Genomic DNA, 25,389 nt, shown 5'->3' on the forward strand with positions numbered 1-25,389 from the left:
TTGTAATTTAAGTAGCTAATTTTCATAGTTCAGATACACTGCTACTACTGTTACCTATCTTCTTAGTAAAGTCTTTTCTGCAGCAATTAAAAACATTCTCTGATTACAGCATTACTGTGATCTTTCCACTTTTGCTGGCTGATAAAGCTGTAATGGAACTTTGAAAATATAGTTCTTCTAATATCACATACTGATTACCTATGTATAGAATTATATCTTCAAAATTCCATTACATCTGAGCAACTCAAATATAGGGAAAAAAAGTAAGATGAATGATGTATTTTTTTTTTTACATCAATACTTCACCTGCCCCCTTCTACACACATATACAAATACAAACATACCAACTGTTATTTTACTAACATTCTGAATATCTGAAAATAACCCAATCTAATTTTAATTTCTATGTCCCCTAAGACATACAGGGTTGGAAAAAACATTTTCTATAAATTACCTGGATGCTGACCTAGATCTTGACTTTCTGTTATCAGACATATGTCGCTTAACCTCTTGAATACAAGGTTGTTCTACTTCCATTTCCTTAAAAAACAAAAACCATGATAAAATGAGAAATTTTAAAAGTATAAAAGCAAGAGGACAAAATCTAACAAAAGCTATATTAAAAATCTCCTTCCCTGAAGCAATTCTCTTTTGGTTGCCTGGGACCAAATTACTAGTAACAATTGGCCATCACTGGGAAAAAAAAACAAAAACAAAAACCACTTTTATATTGTTTAAAAGATTAAAAGAAATATTTCTCTACTTCTGGTAAAGTTACTTTGCTTAAATTACATACCATTTTAATAAACCATTATCTAATGCAGTGAAGTAGGCACTAGTTAAGCCTTCAACACTCTATATCAAACCTCACAGAATCCTATGGAAGTTGGCAGTATTAGTATGTCCCCTTTCCAGATGAAAAACCTGGAGCACTGAGAGGGTTTAATATGTACCCAGGTATTTCTTCATATTCAAAAATGAAGACAGCAAGCAAATAAGGAGAAATCTGCATATAAGTCAAGGCAACAAAAAAGATAAAACTATCTGAGAATAAAGTTTTACCTGCTGATGTGGCTTCTGTGTAAGTGGTTCATTTTGTGCCTGAAAAGAAGCTTGGAAAGGCTGCTGCACTGGTGGAGTTGGAGGAATCACAGGCTGAGCCATGGGAGGAAATGGAGGTGTAGGAAGAAGTCCAAATCCTGGCATTTGTCCATTAGGAGGAAGTGGAACCTTTCATTTTTAAAGAAAGTGTATGAGTAATAGCTATCAAAATAATTTGGAAAACCTTTAGTTATATAAAACTAAAATATCCTCAATAAAGTTTGATCAAGGAAAAGTTACAACGACATTCAACATTGTTTAACAATTTCCATATGTACAATTTCCACGCAAGAATTGTTACATACCAAGTATATAGGTTAAAAATCCTGTAACTCTTTTTAAAATTATGAACACACAGGTTTAGTTTTAAATATTTAAAGAAATACCTTCATTTACATAAGAAAGCAATGTGATAAACTGAACTTCAAGTCAGAAGTACTCCATTGCAAATGGTCTCTTTTCAGCTTTAAAGACAATTAAGCCTTTTGGGAGGAAAACTGGCTTTCTAGAAGCAATGACTTCTAGGTTTACTTTAAAAAAAATAACCAAGGGGGAATTTCAACTAACATACCCAACTTTTAGAGTTTCAAATAAAGTATCATAATAATAATGAAAGTAAACTACAATCTAACATATTTCTGCATGTCAGTTTAAACACAAATAAAACTATAAATATAATGCTTTAAGTATTCTTTCTAAATTATTTATGAACTTTCAGTAATTGTTAAACACTTGAAATAACAAAAATGCTTCCCACCCCATCCCCATAATTTAGATACAGAATCAAGTTTAAGAAACACTCAATGAGAGAATTTACTGGAACAAATTTATCTCTACTAACTTCCTGCAACTCTCCAGTGTGCTATGTATGCTCCTTTTATTGCGGATTTCAAACTATATTCCTGAATGTTCAGAGCTCAGAGCCCTCTAACGTATCTAACCACACAAAATACAGAAGAAAGGCCCTTCCAAGGGAAAAAGCTGTATAACTAAACAGGTCGGTTTCTTCAAATAGAACTGTAATCTCTACATTATTTTAACTAAAAAAATGCCTATTATTAAAATATGAGCATGTGATTTTGGCATCCTTGTTTTAATTACAGAAAAAAGCAACTCAAAATAGTTACGTGTTCAACAGCTTTTATCAGAGATATAGTACGACTTAGCCAATTACATAGCTGCAGAGTGCTCTGTGGAATGCAAACCATACGCTCTATAATGAATAGATCTTTCTTTGAACTGCAAGAAAAATGCTTGTACCTGATGGTGCATTGGATCCTGTTGTATTCCCATCATTCGTGGCTGAAACTGATCCATATTTTGATGCTGTGTGTATGCTGGCTGCTGCATGCCATCTCCAGGAAAGCCACTAAAAAAAGGTGGATAATCTTTTACCCATTCAAAAGCACAAGCTTCTCAGCCATACTTAAATTACAGAAACAGAGTGTTGTTCATGAGTCATTAACATTTTACTGAACCATATATTTACCTATATATTAAATTTAATTTATAAACTCAGTATTATTCCCAACATAAAAGCCATGTTTTGGTTTTAAATCTTAAGAGGATCCCTTCCTCATTCAAGAGAAAACTAATACCACAAATTTTACAAAACAACTTCATAGAACATTGTTGTCATTGCTAAATGTTACTTAGGTTATGCCTTACAACTATTACCAATTTTCTATCTGCTGAGGAATAAAAAAAAAACTAACAATGGTGCCTGTGGAGGAGGAGGAGAGGCAGCAGCGGGTGCAGCAGCAGCAGGCACGGTGGCGGTGGGTGCAGGGGGTACTGCGGCAGCAGGTGCTGTCGTGGTGACGGCAGTGGTATCCTCTTTCTTTGATTCTTCCACAGCTTCTGGCTCATCATCATAGTCAAATCTATCAAGCAACTTCTGGAAAAATTATGTCAATATTTCATTTTAAAATTTAGACTGATTCACTGCACAAAAAACTTTATAAAAACAAGGGATGTTTACCACCATCTAGAAACCCACATTGTCAAGCACAATCTTATTTTCCCTTATGCCCCTCAGCACCTTGGTTTGTAGATATAAACAATTTTTACACAGATGCCAGTTTGGAAAACACACAGTGTTTTCATTCTGTTTTCCTTCCTCAATTGTAAGTACAGTGCTTTCTATTTTCTATTGGTGTATTTCACAAGTAATTTAGCAGCATACATGTTTTTCTAAAATACTCATTTCCCTAGACTAAAAATGTTTGGAACTTTGTGCACATGAAAATGGGTATACATTTTCAGTCAGCATAAAATGTACAAAAAGACTGTCTTATTCAATCACCATAATGCATATAGAAAAGTGTCCATATACTGCTTCCTCAAGAATATACTAATATAAAAAAAGAAAAAAAAATGGCAAGGACACAAAAAAGTCACTAGCAGTTCCTAAGAGGTTCGCTTGCTTCTTTCTCATAACTTCACAGCTTACCAGAAACTTTCATGTAAAAAAAAAATTCAGGAGACTTAATGAGATCACATATCTAGAAGAACAATTTTAAGTAAGATTTATTCAGAAAAAAGATAATGCTTAAATACCTACTAATGTGTATCAGATCATACAGACTTCATCACAAGAACACTGCAATGTAGATAGTTTCTTCTTTTTTACAGACAAGGAAACAAAGGCTCAGGTGATTAAGAAACATGATTAAGATTGCACAGTCAGTGAATGGTAGAATCAGGATGCGGACACTAGTCCTTTTGACTTCAAAGCCCTCAGTCTCTGGCTTTCAATAAGCAATCTTTCCTTTCAAGCCATGCTCATTCTGCTCATAGACTTCAACCTTAAATTCCTGAACCTTGTCATTCTATAATAGTTCTGCCTAGAGATTCTGGTTTTGCTTTATTGAACAACACATTTCTAAATCAAATGAAAGTTCTGTCCTTAGACAACACAGTATATAGGACTAAACTAAGTGTAAAGTGTGTTTTGGGATAGAGCTAACTTATGTTTCTTTGTAGTTCTAGGCCAAGTGAGTAAAGTTCTTACAAATGAGCAAGTTAGTATTTTCTGAACAGGAACCATCACAGCCCAGGTACCTTGCTGTTTTACATATTTTTATTTAACCCTCATGGCAACAATAAAATATTTTTACTACCATCTTTATTTTACACTACTGAACAGTAAACATTAATTCAACAACAGGACAGTCTGTAAGTAATTGGAGCCAAAATTAAAATCTGGTCAAAGTCGCCTACAAAAAACAAAACCTATGATCTTCACAGTTTATTACATATTAATATGTTCTTTAAAGTTTGAAGAATACTGCTTTAAAATACTTAAAGCAATTAAAAAATTAAAATGGGGTCTACCCAAAAAGAAATTTTAGTTGCTTTTTAGGAAACTGAAGATCTATAAAGCAGCTGAAACAGACAAATTATTTCCAGTGAGAAGCTTGAAACAGACCTTTTTAGTCAAAAGAAAAGCACAGAATTCCTTTTTCTAAACTTATGGGCCAGTCCACTTAAGGTTAAATACTAGAGGAATTAGAATTCACATTAATAAGAGAAACATGCTCACTATCATGGCTTTTCCTAAATTTACCTATAAATTCAAAGGAATTCTATACACTGACATAGAAATGTACAGAGTTTTCCAGTTCATCTGGAAAAGTATGCTGTGACTGTTAATTTTGTGACAACCTGCCTAGGTTATGTAGTGCCCAGCTGTACAGTCAAACACTAATCTAGGTGTTGCTGTGAAGGTGTTTTTTTAGATGAGAAGGTGTTTTTTAGATGAAAGTAACAATAAATCAGTAGACTCTGAGTAAAGCAGATTACTCTCAATAATGAGTGGGCCTCAATCAATCAGTTGAAGGCATTACGAATAAGAACTGAGATAGAAGGAATTATCCTCAGCAGTGCAACAGAGAAACCCTGGCCTGAGTTTTTAGTCTGCTATCCTGCAAATTCAGACTCAGGCCTACAATGTTAACTCCTGAATTTCCAGCCTGCTGACCTGCCCTGCAAATTTCAAATTTGCTAGTCCCTACAACTGCGTGAGCCAGTTTCTTAAGATAAATCTATCTTTCATTCAAGAATCTAGATAGACAGATGCAGATGTAGATTCAATTACTGGTTCTGTTTCCCTGGAACTCTTGACTAATACACTTCATGATAAATGAACAAAGTTTGAAAAAGTATGAGGGGGAGTTTGAAAAAGAGTGAAGTGGGAGGGGGAGAGACGGGATACCAGGAAATGAAAGACAGCCTGTTACAAGAATTATTATGATGCAGAAATAAACAAATATATTAGTGGGATAGAACAGTGTCCAGAGATAAGACACAGAAACATACAGGAATTTAGTGTATAAAAAAGTAGTGAGGGAGAACTGGCTATTTTCAAAAACATAATGGTTTAACTATCTTCAACCATATTCTAAAACAGATTCCAGAGGGACTGAACAGACAATCATAAAAAAAACCTTACTAGAATATAGAAATCTTTCCTAATACAAATGAGGAGTTTTCCTAATCACAACATAAAACAAAAAACTAGGAAAACCAAATATGTGAGTTTATGTTCGTATGTGCATGCAAACAAGAGTGCAAGAATATACACAAACAAATCTGTTCAAACTGCAGTGTGGAATTCTTTCCTTATTTTATAACTTTCTGTATTATTTGTTTTTTTTTTTCTGCAAGTATATATTTCCTTTTTACTCAAAAAAATGTATCCAACTTTTGTTTAATCAGTCATCACTCATAAATCACTAAGATATAATGAAAACTGTATTTACTAGGTGGATTTTTAATTTAGACTATTGGCAATAAAGTCCTTCTGTTTTTATAGTTAGGATGTTGGAAAGAATCAGATATTTTAAAGATGATGAAACCAAAGGCATCAGTTCTGATTTTCAAACTTTTGAGTTTTTTTGCAGTGAAAACTGAAAACTCAAATGATGTTTTATAAAGCCATAAACCAAATAAAACAGACAAGAGTGGAGCTGTTAGGGTTAAATTTCAATGAGAAGCTCTAAGCTGTTCAGCATATCCATATCCTTAGTGGCAGCTTCTTAAACATGCCTAAGAAACCTATAGGCCCGATAGAGCAGCTGAGACACTGACCTAACTCAAATCCTCTTTTTTGTTGTTGCTTGTTTTTTAGAGACAGGATCTCATTCTGTTGCCCAGGCTAGTGGCACAATCATGGCTTACTGCAGCTTTGAATTCCTGGGGCCAAGCAACCCACCCACCTCAGCATCCTGGGTAGCTAGGGCTACAGGTGCACACCACCATGCCCAGCTGGTTCCCAAACCCTCATATTATATATATGGTAACTAAGGTTAAAATACACACACACTCACACACAAATAATATATAATTTTATATATTTTTATATATTAAAAATAATACCTATATATTATTAATACACACACATATATATTAAAAATAAATAAACACAGACGGAGTCTCACTATGTTGCCCAGGCTGGTCTCAAACTCCTGGGCTCATGAGATCCTCCCTTCTCAACCTCCCAAAGTGTTGGGACTACAGGCGTGAGCCACCACACTTGGCTGTCAGGTTTTTTTAACAGCAAAAAACTGAAAGCAATTTGAATGTCTATTAGTAGTGGAATGGCTGAACTGTAATGTGCCCATGTAGTGGAATACTATGTATTACATGCATTCAGTAAAAATGTAGATCTAAATCCACTATTAACCTTAACAACAACAAAAAAGATACAAGAGTATTAACACCAAAACAAGTGGGTATGTATTATACTCAATTAAAGAAAAGCATGTATCTGTAGGAAATTAATTCTGAAAAGATGTAAGGCAAAATGTTACACAGTAATCCCCAAGTATTGGGGTTAATGAAGAATTTTCTGTTTCCTTTACTCCCTAACTTTTTTTTTTTTTTTTTTCACTTTTTTCATTTTACACTAGTAAATTCAGCTTCAAACCCTGGAAATTTTTGCACTGAGCACATATCACATTTAAAACCAGGGAAAATAATCGATATTTTCATGTTGAGGGGGAAAATCTCTCAAATTACAAAACGACATAATGAACAATCCACAGAAGGGATACAGAAGTGATAATTTCCATAATTCAAGTTGAGTGATATAAATGGTGGGGTGGGTTATGTGAGAGAAATATACCTTGTCAAATGCAGTTTTCTGTTCAGGTGGGGGGAAAGCAGCTTTTTGTTCAGATGGTTGTGTAGGAGTTGTCTTTAACTGAGCTGTGATAGCCTGAACCTGAGCCATCACAGCATTGTCAAGGGCAGGAGACTGTGGTTTTGGAGGCTGTTGAAAAGTCTGAAGGATCTGCTGAAGCTTAAAGAATGGGAAAACCAATAAATCACAGAACAAAGTATAATCATACTATCAAAAGTTAATTTAATAAAAAAATGTCTTAAAGGTGATTCAAAGTAGCACAGGCACAGAACAAATTGGGGAAAAAATCCTTTTATGAATGGTTAAATTTGTTGTGAATGAATATACAGAGATATAATGTGCATTGCTTAAGGTTAAAAATGTATGCTGACAATGTCAATGATATGATGGTCAAAAAAAGAGAAAATACACTGAATTGTGAACAAAGTAAGCATAAGTTTTCTAGAAAAATGGAAAAATTCTCTCCATTAAAAATAATTTTGAAATCCATCAGAAATGCTAGAATTGTGAGCAACATGAGCCACTTAGTAGTTCTAAAGTCCTCTTCAAAGAGGTACTGTCATTTCTAAGTGTGTTGTTCCCTTGTTTATCACTTCTACATTTTCCCTATTCCTCCTACGTTACTTCTCTTGTGAAGGCTTTTCTAGTTGAAAAGCAGATGTATTTTCTCCTTTGAATGTGCTTATTAATGAAGAATAGAAAACAAGAAATGACAACAGTACCTAGTCCTGCAAACAATTTCACTTTTGAGTAGACAGTTTACCTGTTGGCCTTGAGTTGTCTGAAACAGCTGAGCCACAGCAGCAAAAGCATCAGAGCTGGGCAACTGTGGTACAGCTGGGACGGAGTTTGGAGTGGCTTGTGTGGGAGGTTCAGAAGAAACTTTTACTGGAGGTGGAGGTGAGCCTAAAAAAGAAAAGGGCATTAAGGCCTAAAAAAAAGTTAACCTACAAGTTTTCCTAATTAAGCTTCTTTGCTAAAATAACATTTTATCCAATTTAACAAAGTATAAAATACATAGATTGTGGCACTAGAGTTTATACTGTAACAACTACCAGAAGAGCAGACCTTTATTATAAATAGGAATTATGGAAAGAAAATCCTACCTTCCAAGATGTAAACTCAAGCTTCCTTCTTATAGAAAAATTCCTTCAATACAGATAAACTCTGACTGTTTCATGTGCAAAAAATTATACCATTGTGTGAGCTCACAGATACATTTGACCATACCTTCATTATTGGTAACATTTTCTGCTACTGGGGCTGCATTACTGGTTCCTGCTGCCATGTCCAAAAGAGGTTGAATAATTTCAATTTTGAACACTCCATTTTTTTGCCAAAGGTTCAGCACACGAACTATTTTACTCTGTTACGCATGAGAAACACAAATATACAATAAATATTTGCATAAATAACCGATTATACTCTTACAAAAAAAAGAGAGGAAAACTCCCTAGGCTAATATTTCCATACTATGTGTGTTTCATAAACAAGGAAAAAAAAATCAGAATTACAACCTGGTTAAACTAATTAGTCTTTCTTCAGTGGTATCATCTAGAGAAAGGAACAGAGATGGACTATAGACCCAGACAATAAAAAGAAATTTATTATTTGACATTTTCATTTTATTTTACTTATGGTTACAAATAAACTATCACTGACCCCCCAAAAAAAAGCTATCTTGAAGTAAATGAAGGAGAATTTCTTCAGAGTAATTATAACAGCTAAAATATTTAAGCAACTGGCCTGTAGTCAAAACTTAAATTATGTGGCCAAGCAAATATGAAGATCCAGAGAATATATGTTATTCATGGGCACAACTTTTATCTTTACTCAAGGAATCATCTTGGTTTTGGGTGTATTTTTCCCACAAGAGCATTCTTCCAAGAATATAAAAACAGCATCTATGACACTGAAATTTATATGCTGTTTATTGTAAATGTCTCCATTCTTCATTATTCTGAGTATGTTTACTAGTATAATTCCTCCTATCTACTTATAGTCAGCTACTATATCTGTAATGTTTTTCTACTTTTATACAGTATGTTGTAAAGCCAACTGTATATATAAGGAATTAAATACTGTAGTCTGATTGCTAATGAATACCACTTAAACTTTAGTATCTCTATATGTTGGGGAAGAACATCTATTATTGGCTCTTTCTTTCTGGAATAACCAACAATCAGATGATCGCTGTCTTTTCCTACTGCACAATTTCTTCCTTACTCAACTACACAAGCACATCTTTCCAACGATATCTTCTTTAAAGATGATGCGCCTTTCATATTATTTTTTAAAAATTTTACTTTACTGTGGTAAGAACACTTAACATGAGATCTACTCACTTAGCCAATTTTTAAGTGTACAATACAGAATTGTTAACTATAGGTACAAGGTTGTTCAGCAGATCTCTACAACCTATTCATCTTGCTTAACTGAAATGTCATACCTATTGATTAGCAGCTCCTAATGTTTCCCTTACCCCTAGTCCCTGGCAACCACTATTAAACTCTTTGATTCTATAAATTTTGTTCCTGTCATATTTCAACAGTATGACTGATAATCCTGAAGAACTCATAAGAAAATAAATACGAAATGACCACTGAAGAAAAAAACTGTTTTGTTTCAAGCTCACAGACATCGCTACATGAAAATCTTATCTAGTAATATAGTAGGCTCCAAATATCTAACATACATTTAAAATAATATTTTTTAAAGAATACAAGTTTTAGTTTAAAAATTAATTATACCTTATCTTCAGATGGACAAAGATATAAATATTGGAATGTGGCAGTTATGTTTTTAGAGAATCTTGGCCCAAAAACATCTTTATCAGTTCCAAACTGATGACGAGACTGTCGCACAATTGAGTCAATTACATATAATCCCGGAACCTTGTATTCTGGTTTACACTGCAAGGATAAAGATGTAAGATCAGTACAGAAAAAGCAAAGTCACAATCTGACACCCATTATTTTCACATTTATGAAACTTTTATATATCCATCCAATGACTGCTTTTGTTTAAAAACTACTTGAATGTTTCAGCTCTCTAAATGGCTAACTTGTCAAATTTCCCATGTCTATAATGGAACTACCATTCTCTTGATACTACTGACCCCCAAGATTTTACTCTTCTTTGATTTCTCTACTTCCCTACACCCAATGTCCCAAAATCGACATTACTTTACCAATCCTTAAGCCAGTTCCATATAAATTCACTTATTATGATAGTCTCTACAATTCACCCTGCTCAAAAAGGTAATTTTTATATTTCAAAATTAACAAAACATTTTTTAACATATCAATTTTAATTATATAACAGTACCAAATAAAAATTAAAAACAAGAAGTAGTTTTTGGCTAACCGAACTGACAACAGCAGAGAAAAGCAGAGAAACAGACACCTATATATATTTCTGGTGGTAGTGGAAACAGGTGTAACCCTTTATGGAAGACAATTTAGCAATAAAAGCAAAGTCTTATTTAATCCACCAATTCTACATCTAGGAATTTATGCAAAAAAAAAAAAAAAAAAATTAGGTCTAACAACTCAGAAAATGGCTGTGTGCATCACTGTAACAACCGCAGAGCAGTATTTTGCAAATGTTTATGATAAACTCAGTGGGAAAAGCAGCCTAACAACCAGTATTATGTCCATTTTTACTTTTATAAATGCACATGTACATAAAAAATAAATCCAAATGTATCAATAAATATTGCAGTTAATTTGGTGACAGTGCCTATAGGTAATTTTTTCCATTTTATTTATTTGTACTTTGATGTACTACTATGCAAAGCGTTTACTAACCATCTTTTTTGCCTGTTGGAACTTTAACTTTTATACCTAAGCCAGTATACAAGGGCCATGGATTAGAGACATTTTTATAAACACTGATTAGTAGGTACTACATGTCACAGCTCCAGGTCAGGGGTTAAGACAAAGATGTCTCAGTCTCTGTTTTCTATTTTCTACTGAGACAGATGTGTGCCAATCACACAGTTATAAAACAACAGACAGCTGAACTGAAAATAATTTTATTCTGATGGGAAAAGGGAAAAATTGGGAAAATTTGACAAAGTAATTTCACTTGAAATACTCAAAGGTGAGTTAAACACCTAAATGTCAACAGCAGTCAGGGCAAGGGGGTAGAGTAAGCACTTCAGGTTTAGGGAAGGGTCATAACCAACATATAAGAAACTGCTGTGAGTTGAGTGCTAAGTTTACAGTAAGTTAAGTACCAATTAATGGTACTGCTAAAAATTTGTTTTTATAAACTTCTAGTGATTAAAAAGAACCTCTAGTGACTAAATTTTTATGAAGTGGTTTAGAAACAAGCATTGAGATTAAAATTTACAAAGTAAATTACAAATCATATTGTAACTAAAATGAGGTTATAATGAGAGATAGTTACCTTTTTGATGAACTTTTCTACTATTTGAACTACATGCTTATAAAGCTGAAAAGAATTAAGAGAAAATTACTGTTCAGTTTACTTATTTCTACATTTCCTATAATTAGAAAATTCTTAAAACTCTGAAATCTATACAATCTAAATATTATCAATACTGAATGAACCATGAGAAATACATAATAAAAAATTAATATTAAAAAACTCAGAGAAAAATAAACTAAAAACAGAAAACTACAAAAATTCCCCAAACAGAAGATCCCTTTTCTTAAATTTTAAATCAATAAACCTTCATGAAGCAGAATATTTGGCAACCTTATGGGACAAAACCAATGGATTAGAGCTAAACAATGTAGTTTCTAAAGTCACATTTTAAAGTGTGATTTTGGGTAAGACATTTAACTTCATGGAGCTTGAATTTTTTCTCTTTAAATAAAAATGAAACTAAATAGTTGGTTTATGATAAGGAATACATGAAAATTTAAAAAACTGCTTTGAGGCTGGGCGTGGTGGCGCACACCTGTAATCTCAGCTACTCAGGTGGCTCAGGCATGAAAATCACTTGAACCCGGGAGGGTGAGGTTGCAGTGAGCTGAGATCGCACCACTGCATTCCAGCCTGGGTGGCACAGTGGGACTCTATCCCCCTACCCCCACCAAAAAACCACACTGCTTTGAAACAATATGTTACAATGCAAATACACGCTTATCATGTACCTTCAACAAAGGCTGGTTAGGGCTCTTTGATTTAGGCCTGAACTAATTCACAAGTTGACTTCTCATGTTTAAAAGTAATAAATATTTTCAAAATTTCAAAAAGATTTCTCAAATTGCTTTATTTTATCATTACCTTAATAGCTTTAATAGCAGCTTTAGTGATGAGAATCATCTTGGCTCTAGAGATGGGAGGTTTCATATCCATAAGCGAAAAGAGCTTAAAAGACAAAAAACAAACAAACAAAAAGTAAAGTTTAACTATTTGGCTAGTAAATAACCACCTTTCCTACATAACTACATCACCACTTGGAAAATACAAACAGGGCGGGGGTGGTGAGGGGGGTCTTAGCAGCTAGGGCAGCAGGAAGAGCTTTGGTGGCCAGGCACCAAGCACACACCCTCCCCACTGCCGTGATACCCAAGAAGAAGGTTAGCTCTGCCAAAGGGGTGGCGAAGGGGTAGTGAAATGAAGGAAAAGCCCAAGAGGCAATCGGCATGGCTGTCAGCTAAACCTGCTCCTGCAAAAGTGGAAATGAGGCTGAAAAAAGGCAGCAGAAGTATAAATCCTTAGACAAAGATGTGCAAACAAAAGGGAAAGGGAGGGGGAGCAAAGAGAAAACAGACTCAAGTGACTAACCAAGAAACTAAAGATTTACCTGCAGAAAACGGAGAAACTAAAACCAACGAGAGTCCAGCCTCTGATGAAGCCAGAGAAAGAAGCCAAGTCTACTCAGTACATACCATGTCTTATCAGTGGTCTCTGTCTCCCCTCTCTTCAATCCAGAGGAGTATTTTTATCAACTATTTTGTAAATGCAAGATTTTAGTAGGTCTAGAAACATTTTTAAGGAGGGAATCCCAGTTCATCCCATTTTTTATGTATAAATGCTTTTTTTTTTTAAGAGGTAAAATCATTCACTGGTTGTTTACTTTATTTTTTGGTACAACCAGAACAGAGTGTGGGATGTTGTATTATGGGAGGCTTTGGCTGTCTTGGGTGTCAGCTTAACATTCCACAGATGGGGGGGTTACTTTTTATATCCTATAATGTCTCTACTAAATATACAAATATTAGCCAGCCGTGGTGGCGCACACCTGTAATCCCAGCTACTCAGGAGGCTGAGGCATGAGAACTGCTTGAACCCAGGAGGTGGAGGTTGCAGTGAGCCAAGACTGCATCACTGCACTCCAGCCTGGGCAACAGAGCAAGACTTGTTTCCAAAAAACACAAACAAAAGGGGAAAACCAAATTTAACAAATCTCACAACAGTAAATCTACAGCCATCAGGTGCTTCCATGAGACTTAACCACATACTTCCCCCAAAGGGTTAAATCCAACCAAAACATAAGGAGAGTCCATAGAGGGTTATAAAGATAAAATCCTGACATTAAGAAACATATCTACCTTCTTAAATTATTGTTTTTGTTTGGTTTAACCATAAGCATACACTTACCTGGGACTTCCAAAAGATATTGTGAAGAAAGTTTCAGAGATCCCAACATTATGAAACTCATATGAATCACATTTCCATTCTTTCAATTTATGTCAATATTCCAAATATGGAGCCCTAGGGTATGAACCTTTACTAGACCACTAGTTAAGAGGCTAGCCTAAAATACGAGTGTTTTCTCAGAGTAAACAGCCCCACCTAGCAGTGTATCCTAAAAATTTAGACAATTTTCACATCTTTTCAAAACTACAGACATCAGTAACAATTTTAGAAAAGGCATGGAATGCCAAATATAATCAATAAAAAACCAGATAACTACTTAAGCAGAAAATAATATAATTTTTCCATAAGATACAGAAAACAGAGAAAACACTAAGATGTTAACACAGGAATTCATTTTAATAAAAGGATTCTCTAAATACGGCTGCAATTCTTCATTGTATTACTTCATTTACCAATGTAATAAAAAAATTATCTTTGAGAATAAAATGCTAACTGAAAGGCAATTAGAAAAGAAACAGTAAGGCCAGGCGCGGTGGCTCATGCCTGTAATCCCAGCACTTTGGGAGGCCTAGGTGGGCGGTTCACCTGAGGTCAGGAGTTCGAGACCAGCCTGGCCAACGTGGCGAAACCTCATCTCTACTATAAATACAAAATGGTGGCGGGCACCTGTAGTCCCAGCTACTTGGGAGGCTGAGGCAGGAGAATCACTTGAACCCAGGAGGCAGACAGAGGTTGCAGTAAGCCAAGATCGCACCACTGCACGCCAGGCCAGGCGACAGAGTGAGACTCTGTCTTTAAAAAAAAAAAAAAAAAGAAAGAAAAGAAAAAGAAAAAGAAATAACAAATCCTTAAAATTATACAAACCAGTAAGAAACAATTTAACATATTTCAACTTAAACACAAATTCTAAAAATATCAACACTGCATGATTTATAAATATGTAGCATACATTTATAAAAGGTATATTCTGTTATAAAATCTATTAAGACAGTTGCTTATTATTGTTCTAATTTCTATACCTTAACACAGTGAAAGGGGATGCAAAAACAAAAACAAAAACCCATAGGTCTTAATGAACACGCCCACACACATTTAATTCTTGGGTTGTCTCCACAACTCTTCAATGATTTATGCAAAAATCCTGAAGAAACTAGAAACCCTCCCTTCCTTGTTCTCAACCTCCTATGTCAAGACCACTTCTTGATGTGATTCATGCCAAACACTTAAGACACTGCTATATTTTGGATAGATTAAATCTTTAATAATAAAGTAGAAGCAATAAGGGGCCTTTCCACGTAGAAAGTCAAGAGGGTGAGGATGGCCAGGAGGCCAAGAAAGGGAATCTAAATGTATATCCAAGGCAGTCTGGAACTTTCATGCAGGTACAAGAAACTTATGTCAAAGTAGCCACAAGATTATTTCATAGGAGATGAACAAATGTGACGCCCTGTTTACTGCTAAAAATCAAAGCTTTGTGTGAAATCTCTAATTTATGCAGAAGCTAGGTAAGAAAGCCTTCACCTGTCTGTTCTTTTCCTGATCCCTTCTCCTCATTTCCTGAAATATAGAGACTGAGGCCCACTGGGCACTGGTATCCCCATCACTGTGGGGGTGGGGGGGAGCGTCTATTTTGATGGTTGATTTTGCTGAACCAGGTACTTTCTCTCCCATTTTCTAATGATTTTGTAACATACGAACTGACTCTTTCCCCTTCCCTTCTCCTTCCCCTGGGAAAATACAACGAATAAATACTTACTGGTACTGAAACTGTCAAAAAAAAAAAAAAAAAAAAGAAAGAAAGAAAGAGAGAGGAGCAACAGTAAGAACTACTTCTCTGGTCATTAAAAGCTTAGAGTAAATTTTAAGGAAACCTAAGCCAGAGCTAATATTCATCTAATGCCCCCAAAAAGCACTTCTTTATCATTTCAGCAGTAAGCAACTCACTAAATTAACAGCCAAATGAACATACAAGACAGACTAGTGTAGCTTTTAAGGAAACACTCTATAGTCTCTATTTAAATTATCATGATGTATTTAAAAAATTAAAAGTAAAGACTATACCACATAACAGTATAACCATCATTCAGACAAAAGACCAGCAAGAGAACAGTCAGGTACCATAATCTGAGACAGCTGCAGAGTATTATTACATTCCATAAAAATATTATTTGGGAAGAGAAGAGGTAACCAACATTTGAGTGCTTACCAGGCAGCAATGAGTTTAAGTGATATGCTGTATTTTTTACTTAATCATGTTAACTAAGGCAGATCTGTTACACCTGTTTAGAGATAATACTTAAAAAAAAAAAAAAGGGTCATATCTGTTTTAGATGATGCCTAGGCCATGATCTGAACTAATATTTGTTGATTCTAAAGTTCACACTCCCTAACAACATACCCATACCCATACCTGATACAATGCTGCATACAGACTAAATTTGTGCAGAGACCATTAACTATGAAAAGGAATATAGGGGGGAAAAAAAAAATCCAGGAAGGCATCTGTGCCTGCCTGTATATTGTCTGGATTCAGGGATAACAATGAAACATATTGAATTTAATTTGGGATGCCTACTAAATATCTAGGCAGAGAAAGAAATATGGATCTTGAATGTGTAAGAGATCCAGGCTAGAAATGGAAAGGTTATAAACTATGAGGATGGATTAGAAGGAGCCTGGAGTAAGAAGGGCACCAAGAACACATACACCAGGCTGGTGCGGTGGCTCACACCTGTAATCCCAGCACTTTGGGAGGCCAAGGCGGGCAGATCACCTGAGGTCAGGAGTTCGAGACCGGCCTGGCCAACATGGTGAAACCCTGTCTCTACTAAAAATACAAAAATTAACTGGGTGTGGTGGCATGTGCCTGTAGTCCCAGCTACTTGGGAGGCTGAGGCATGAGAATCTCTTGAACTCAGGAGGCGAAGGTTGCAGTGAGCCGAGATGGTGCCACTACACTCCAGCCTGGGATACAGACCGAGACTCCGTCTCCAAAAACAAAAAACAAACAAACAAAAAACCACAAAACAGAAGAACAACATATATACCAAAAATTTCAATGTAGCAGAGAAAAAACCTGCAAAAATGAGCACCAGGACAAAGTAGAATCCCAGAAATTAGAGACATCTGGCATAGCCAAATGCTACAAGAGGTTAATCAGGATGCAAAACAAATCTTGTTTATTTAGTTTGGCAATTAGGTGAATGCAAGTGACATCAGTTTTTGAAAGTGATTCCAAATTCCAACTGGTTAAGGAATGAGTGGCAGGCAAGGAAACAGAAATGCATTTTTGGCTCATTTTTCATTAATTCAACAAATATCTGAGAGCTTAGTAAGTGGCAAGCTGAGTGTTTCGTATATAAAAAGGAGACAGGACCATGTTTCAAAGCTTTTTTATAAATGACCACCCTTACTTATATCTTATTTGTTAGCATTATAAAGTTTCCATCACATCTCTTTCTTTCTTTTTTTAAACTCCTGAGTTCAAGTGATCCTCCCATCTCAGCTTCCCCAGCAGCTGGAACTATAGGCATGTGCCACCCCACCAGAGAAGTTTCTTTTGGGATGACTTTTATTCTCCTTTACCAACATTTTTCTTAAAATTTCAAGCTGTGCATTTGCATTTGATATAATTTACGAAGAAAAACACTACAGGGAAATACAGATTTTTCAAAATTGGAGGTTTGCAAAATCACCTTTGAACATTCAATGAATGCTGTTAATATTTTATTGACTTATTTAATGCACAAATTCACCAAACGGTCTCCACCTTTTGCAAGACAAAAAAGTTCCCTGATACCTACAGCAATGCCTTCACTGAACAGATACAGAAATCCAGAAATTACGCTGATGTACTTTGACATAGAGGATATGAATTGATATACTTTCCTGGTAAGCATGTACATTGACACTGTCCATTTGGACAGAAATAGTAACAACCTTTATGGTGAGGCAGATGTTATCATTCCATTTTACAGATGATAGCACTGAGGCTCAACAATCTGCTCAGTTATAAAGTTAATTAAGTGGTAAAATTCAATCTGTAATCAACCATTTCCCAAAACTCTAATTCTTTTAACTAGTACCTAACAATAACAAAATTATTTCAAATATATTAGCCCAGAAGAATAGTGTACAGATAGTGAAGATAAAAAGGACTGTACAGCTATGTTAAGTGGGGAAAAATTGCAATGTGGACCCAAACTAGAAAGTAATATACTAATATATAATTGTTATGAGGAGTTGAACCCAAGAATTTTTTAAAGAAAAAAATTAAGTGGCACAGAGGTATAAAGTGATGTGCCTACCCAAGCAACAAGTTAGAGGCGATATAAATTACTAAAATAGGGTCAATTTTTTGATGCTTTAAATGACCCTACAATACTGAATGTGGTGACTTAGGAAGAAAGTGTCAGCATAATTTATTTAGATGATCAAAATACTGATCAAATTTCAATTTCTCAAGACTAAAGATCAATACACTGTTTTTATGTTTTAGAACTCAATTTTACCTTAGGGCATGAGGGAAAGCTTTAAATAGCCAGCATGTTATACATTCAGAAATTCTTATTTCTGAATATTGACTCATTCAAATATTTCCAGGTAAGACATGGGCCCTCTACTGTTGCCAGTTCTGCTGAGTTTGATTCTCCCATTTGTTTATTGTTTTTTTTTTTTTTTTTTTTTTGAGACAGTCTCACTTTGTCTCCCATGCTGGAGTGCAGTGGTGGGATCTTGGCTCACTGCAACCTCTGCCTCCCGGTTTCAAGCGATTCTCATGCCTCAGCCTCCTGAGTAGCTGGGATTACAGACGTGCACCACCACACCCAGCAAATTTTTGCATTTTTAGTAGAGATGGGGTTTCGCCATGTTGCCCAGGATGGTCTTTAAATCCTGGCCTTGTGTGATCTGCCTACCTCAGCCTCCCAAAGCGCTGGCATTACAGGCGAGAGCCACCATGTCTGGCCTGATTCTCCCTTTTTTTTTTTTTTTTTTGAGACAAAGCCTTGCTATTGTCCCCCAGGCTGGAGTGCAATGGCGCGATCTCGGCTCACTGCAACCTCCGCCTCCCCGGTTTAAGTGACTCTCCTGCCTCAGCCTCCCGAGTAGCTGGGATTACAGGCGCCTGCCACCATGCCTGGCTAATGTTTGTATTTTTAGTAGAGACGGGGGTTTCACCATGTTGGTCAGGCTGGTCTCAAACTCCTGACCTCAGGTGATCCACCCACCTCGGCCTCCCAAAATGCTAGGATTACAGGCGTGAGCCACTGTGCCTGGCCTGATTCTCCCATTTTTAAAATAAACACTGATGGCCTTCTTTATAAAACTGTTAATAGCATGAAATGAAAGCATCTAAAATAATCAGTGCTTAATAAATGTCTTGGTCTCTAACTCCTACCCCCTCTCACATACACCAATCCCCGACTTTTGTTTCTCTTAATTAAAAATCAATTATACTGCTCATTGCTATATCTGTTTTATTTTCCATTTATGCCTGGTATATTTTTCTCACTCTAAAACAAAATGAACTTGTTAGTTGTAAATGATTTATTACTGAGTCCTTACTTGTGTCTAAAGCAAAGTTGCAATTTATTAATCTTAAATAAAAGAGTTAATTGTCATGGTCACCAATATTGTTTGAGGAATCTCTCAAGAGAAGTATATAATGTTGTGGTGATCTAAGATTTTGATTGATTTTCCACAATTTGTTAGAATAACGGTAAGTGCACAGGCTCAATAATAACTGCCCGAGAAATCTTGGCTCTACCACTTGCTACCTATGAGAATTCCTCCATCTGTAAAATGGGGATAACAGTAGTCCTTCCTTATTTAGTTAAGTTTAAGAATTAAATACAAACAATACATACAAAAGCACTTAGAGCAACACCTAGCACAGAGTAAATACACAATAGATATTAATGAGTACTACACGTAATTCTTTTGAGAAAAAGAGAGAATCCTGGAGTTAATCCAGAGCAGTGTTTTTCAAACTGTGGATTGAGATCCAGGAATGAATTACATAATTCCTACTGTGTGTACTGTGGTCAAAAATATGAAGGACAACAGCCCAGGGAAAAATTATTTTGTTTTTAGAAATGAGGAAAATAAGGCCCAAAATAACTGCTAGTCATCTTTCAATAATGTGTAGGTTCCTTCAAACCATTAATAAATTTCTCATGGGCAAACCGGAGCGGGGGTGGGGTGGGGGGGGGCAGGAAGAAGCACTGCCATGTCAGAAAAAAACTTCATGTTAAGTTTAGATACACATAAGTATTATATACAGAGTAGACAACAGATTCAAAGATAATTCAGTTACTTATGACCAACATCCAATTTCAGTCAACAAACCTCAGGAAAAAAAGCTATTAGCTTTATATATCAAGTCTGAAAGCCACAAAATTTAATATAATTCCAACAAAATCTACTAGTGAGAAAAACCAGAAATTGTGGTCTTCTATAGAGAGTGAGAAAGATTTGGTTTTGAATCTGGGTCTGGCCATGCAGATGACTCTGGGCAAATTAATTTCTCTAAGCCATAATGTCCTCATTTGTAAAAAGGATATACCGATATCTGCTTGATAGGTATCAGTTTCAGTTAGAACTAAATGAGTTTTTGTATATGGAATGACTCGTACTATGTCACCCGGCAGAGGACAAGTATTCAATAAACACTGTTAGGTGCAGAGCTCCCCCAACATTATAGCCTGTATTCACAATTAATGTTATCTGTGAATGAATAAAAAGTGTCAAAGCAGCCAGAGAAAACCATGAAATCCTCCTGCATAAAAATAACAACAGCCCCTCCAAATACAAGACTTCTTTAGAAGGGATAAGCATAGTGGAAAAGAATGCTACTTGTCAGCAGTAGATATGAGCTTGGCTCTTTGCTTTGTCACTAGCAGAATGACTATGAAAACGTCTAAATATGACCACTGCCCTGCTGCATGACATATAGAAGCCTGAGACACAAAATCCTCTAAAAATTATGAAGAACGATTCATCCTGATCCCTCATACCAGTAAAGAGTTTCAAGTGAAGATAAAGAAGAACGAGGGTATCTGGCCTGTGATACCTGCAGAATTCACAATGTTTAGGGATTAATCAAAGTAACATGGGTACTCTGCTATTTACCAATGGCATAAACCTTAACAAGTTTAGTCAACCTTTCTAAACTTCAAGGATTTTTAAAATCTGAAAAACAGGAATTAATGGGCTCACCTCACCACATTGTTAGGATTAAATAGGATAATGTATGTAAATCTCTTAGCCCAGTACCTAACACATAAAGTGCTGAGTAAATGGAGCAAAACAATGTGAAGATAACTAGTATTTCCTCTCTGTTCTTTAACTATTAGCCAAATGATAAGGTTTCTAGATGATCCTGGTTAATTCCCTTTAAGTATGGTATCCTCAAATGGACAGGGTCCGGACGTAGTCCTGCACTGTGAATTGGCTTTTGTATTAGTTTCCTATTTCTGTAGTAAGAAATTACCACAAATTTACTGGCTTAAAGCAACACAAATTACACTTTTGAGGTCAGAATCTCACCAGCATCAGCAAGGCGACATTCCTTGTAAAGGCTCTAGGGAAGAATCTATTTCTTGTCTAATCTTGCTTCTACAGGGTGCCTACATTCTTTTGGCTCATGGCCTCTTCTTCCATCTTCAAAGCCAGCAGTATAGCATCTTCTCCTTCCATCTCTTCTGTTGTTTTATTTCCTTCTTTGACTCCTACCTCTCTAGTATAAGGACCCTTATGATTACACCGGGCCCACCCAGATAATCCAGGATAATTAACCCGTCTCAACATCCTTAACCTTATTCACATCCCCAGTCTCTTTTGCCTTGCAAGATAATATATTTACAGGTTTTAGAATTAGATTATGAATATCTTTGGAGAAGGGGGCATTATTTATTACCTAAAAAAAATAGGGCTTAATTCATTAACTCCAATTTGTAATCATCTGAAATCTTCAGGCTGCTTTCACCAGGATTCCCATCAAAACTAGATCTTCACATTGACTTTGTGTTGGTTTCTAACAGACCTTTCAACCTATTTAGCAAGCCTAGAAGTGATTTTCTGCTATTTGATGTAGCTCCAGCTATTCCAATCAGCTTGTAAATTTCATGAACTCATTTGGTATGCTTTCCTCCAAGTCAATGTTTTCTAAAAATTAAAATAGGACCTATTTGAAAGATGACCTTAACTGATATTCCTTGGGTATTTATAACCAGTCAGCTAAAATCCACTTAGCAATACTGTCATCCTGCCCTTATTTTTCTAATTCATTCATAATGCAATCATATCCAATACCTTTATGAAATATTTGGTATATAGTTTTCACTAGACATAACATACTTTACAAATGAAAAATGTTTAGTCTGTTATAAATTGTTAGTGAATCTGTTCTGGCTCTTAGTGACTAGCAATTTCTAAAATTAATAAAAACTGGCAGACAAAAGTAAACTGGCCCAGAGTCTACAATTTCTAAAGTATGCTTTTTCCTACTTTTTGAAATAAAGTTGCCAAGGCAATAAGAATTAGAAGACTATATACTAATCTAAGCCATCTTTTTAAAACTTAAATCTCTCAAGCAATATTTCTTTCTGAATCTTTCTCAATGGGATATTTATCCCTTTCTTTTCGAAACCTAAACTTTAAAAAATGTATTTTCCTAAATTTACTTTGTAACGGATTACACTGATTATTTCCAGTATTCCTTCCTTTGGTAGTATGACCTCCAAGATGACAAAGCAATTTTCCCTTAAGCTCCTATTACTATGTGAAGTTGAATTTAAAGAAAAAACAGAAATGTTTCCTAAAAGAAATACATATATACTCACAATGACAGGCTAGTATTCAAATCTCCTTCCTGTTAGATGCAAATATCAAAGCATTTAGTTCTACAGTCTTTCCTCCTCTTTCATACTCAACTTAATATATCAAAGACACTGTCTTAAACCAAATAGTTAAATCCAACACAACTTTTATGTTTATTAGCAACATATAAACACTGTATAACAAAGCACACGCTAAATTTCTTACCAAATCTAATTTTTAAAAAGTTTTAAAATCATCTTTCCTGTAAAGATGCTTTATCCATCTAATTTAAACCTGAAGACAACTCCATAAAACACTACTGCTAGAACAACTAGGTAAGGGATCATGTACAGTCCTTTTCTTAACCTGGTATTTCATCTTATGCCTTTAATATATAATTTACTAAATGTGTGTCTGGGTTAATACTTTTTTAATATCAGGTAATATAATGGGGCGAGGAAAGAAAGCCAATCACGTTAAACAAGTACCACTACGTCACTTTACCTGAAAGCAGAATACTGTGTATGAGTTAATCAATGGTACATACACACAGTAAGAGGTACAATGAAACTGAAAAATGTACAGAAGCAACTCATTTAACAAAGAAAATCCCAATATCTAATTAACAAACACAAGAAAAAGTGTTCAACCATACCAATCAATAATCAAAGTACAAATTAATACAAGGAGATAAAATTCTTACATTATCCAACGGACATGCATGTGGACTAGCATAAAGCAAAAAGAGTACTGGGCTGGTGAGATCTAATGGATGAGTTTTAATTCCGAAGAGAAATTTAAAACTATAAAACAAGAACTAAAAAATGTCCATACCTTTTGAACCAGTAATTCTACTTCTAGAAATTTATCTAAGGCAATTATTAGATATTCTCAAATTTTCCACAATAATTATTGAGAAAATGACAGAGAATTTCATGCTATTAAAAAGATCTGGTAACTACATAAAAACTTCCAAACACAAGTGGAGGAGAAAAAAAGACAAAGGAAATACTCTAAAATGCTAATGGTGTTTGATGGGATTGTTTTATCTTCTAATTCAAATTTATCTAACTTGCATTAATTTTTAAATGAAAACAATTAAATTCATGGATTTAAAAATGAACTTTAATTTGTATCTGTCTGAGATACATCTTTGTTCAACTTTTGATTATAAATATAACTAAGTGATAAAGAAATATGGTTATAGAGAATCACCATTATCACATAACTTGTCCACAGAGTAAATCTTGTCTTTGAAGCTCAGTTACTATGTTTAAATCAGTAACTTGCAAATCTTTAATAAAGCCTTTCAAAATTAGTAAATTTTTAAATTAAAAAATTAAATTAAAAACACCCCTCCCCCCACAAATCCTTACAATAACTGAAGCCCTGTGGATAAAATGAACAACATACACTGTGCAAAAAAAAAAAAATTTTGGGAAACTGCTGCCATATATATATATATATATATATATATATACACACACACACACACACACACACATATACACATATATATACACATATATACACACACACACACACACACACACACACATATATATATATTTTTTTGAGATGGAGTTTCACTCTCATTGCCCAGGCTGGAGTGCAATGGCGCGATCTCGGCTCACCACAACCTCCGCCTCCCAGGTTCAAGTGATTCTCCTGCCTCAGCCTCCCGAGTAGCTGGGATTACAGGCATGTGCCACCACACCCGGCTAATTTTTTTGTATTTTTACTAGAGATGGGGTTTCTCCATGTTAGTCAGGATGGTCTTGAACTCCTGACCTCAGTTGCTCTGCCCACCTTGGCCTCCCAAAGTGCTGGGATTACAGGCGTGAGCCACTGTGCCAGGCCTATATTTTTTTCAACATCTCTTCATTAAAGAAAGTGTCCCTTTAATTATTGATATACAGCTTACTTCCATATAAATTCCACTTGCTTGTCACAGACTCAAACCTTTTGAAACCTAAACATTTAACCACTTTTCCACTTGCTTAGAGGAAGGTATGAAAACAAGATAAATCTGGCATTGTCACTATGAAATACTCCTAAGGTAGAGAAAATTTACAAAGCTTTTTCTTTTTGGTACAGATGGGATTTTGCCATGTTAGCCAGGATGGTTTCGAACTCCTGGCCTCAAGGGATTTGCCAGTCTCAGCCTCCCAAAGTACTGGGATTACAGGCGTGAGCCACCTCATCCCACCCCGAAAAGCTTTTTAAAACAAATAGAGGAAAGATGCTCTACCATTTTCCTGCTCCGACTGAGCAGAGTCTTGTTTGAATGTAAACATTACAAAACAGTTCCATCTACTTCTGTACAAAATTTACTCTTCAGATTTCAAGAGATTCCAAACCAGGTACTTTCATAAGCAACAAAACCACACATAATATTCAAATTCAAAATTTTCATACTTACTTCTTCCTAAATTTCTTTACTATACCATATTCTCCTCCACAATCTTGTTGACTTTTCTTCTAGTTTCGGAATTTAAAGAAATGTTTTACCAAATAAACACATGGAATTGCTAAATTACATTTAATAATAAATATAACACCATTTTTAGGTTAACTACTTATATTTCTATGTGCAGTAAGAACATTAAGAAAACAGAATATAGGTGGGGCACAGTGGCTCATGCCCGTAATTCCAGCACTTCAGGAGGCCGAAGTAGGCAGATCGCCTGAGGTCAGGAGTTTGAGACCAGCCTGATCAACATGGAGAAACCCCATCTCTACTA

At 35.3% G+C, this 25,389-nt stretch overlaps 1 protein-coding gene across 12 annotated transcripts in view; it reads right to left on the bottom strand.

Annotated features, from left to right (window-relative positions):
* SCAF4 (SR-related CTD associated factor 4) overlaps positions 1-25,389 on the bottom strand; it is a 61,847-nt gene that overhangs the window by 23,423 nt on the left and 13,035 nt on the right. For 2 of the 12 annotated variants that reach the window (XM_003813224.4, XM_003813225.6), the window contains exons 2-11: positions 12,506-12,589; positions 11,660-11,704; positions 9,997-10,158; positions 8,477-8,612; positions 8,010-8,152; positions 7,229-7,405; positions 2,817-2,998; positions 2,362-2,470; positions 1,063-1,230; positions 455-540 (exon numbers count right to left, since the gene is read on the bottom strand). In XM_003813224.4, coding sequence (XP_003813272.1) covers positions 455-540; positions 1,063-1,230; positions 2,362-2,470; positions 2,817-2,998; positions 7,229-7,405; positions 8,010-8,152; positions 8,477-8,612; positions 9,997-10,158; positions 11,660-11,704; positions 12,506-12,589 — 1,292 coding nt within the window. The remainder of the gene's footprint in view (positions 1-454; positions 541-1,062; positions 1,231-2,361; positions 2,471-2,816; positions 2,999-7,228; positions 7,406-8,009; positions 8,153-8,476; positions 8,613-9,996; positions 10,159-11,659; positions 11,705-12,505; positions 12,590-25,389) is intronic. The other 10 variants (XM_055105176.2, XM_055105173.2, XM_055105174.2 and 7 more) reach the window with 5 other exon arrangements.

The sequence above is a fragment of the Pan paniscus genome, chromosome 22, assembly GCF_029289425.2.
Source record: "Pan paniscus chromosome 22, NHGRI_mPanPan1-v2.0_pri, whole genome shotgun sequence".
Lineage (NCBI taxonomy): Eukaryota > Metazoa > Chordata > Mammalia > Primates > Hominidae > Pan > Pan paniscus.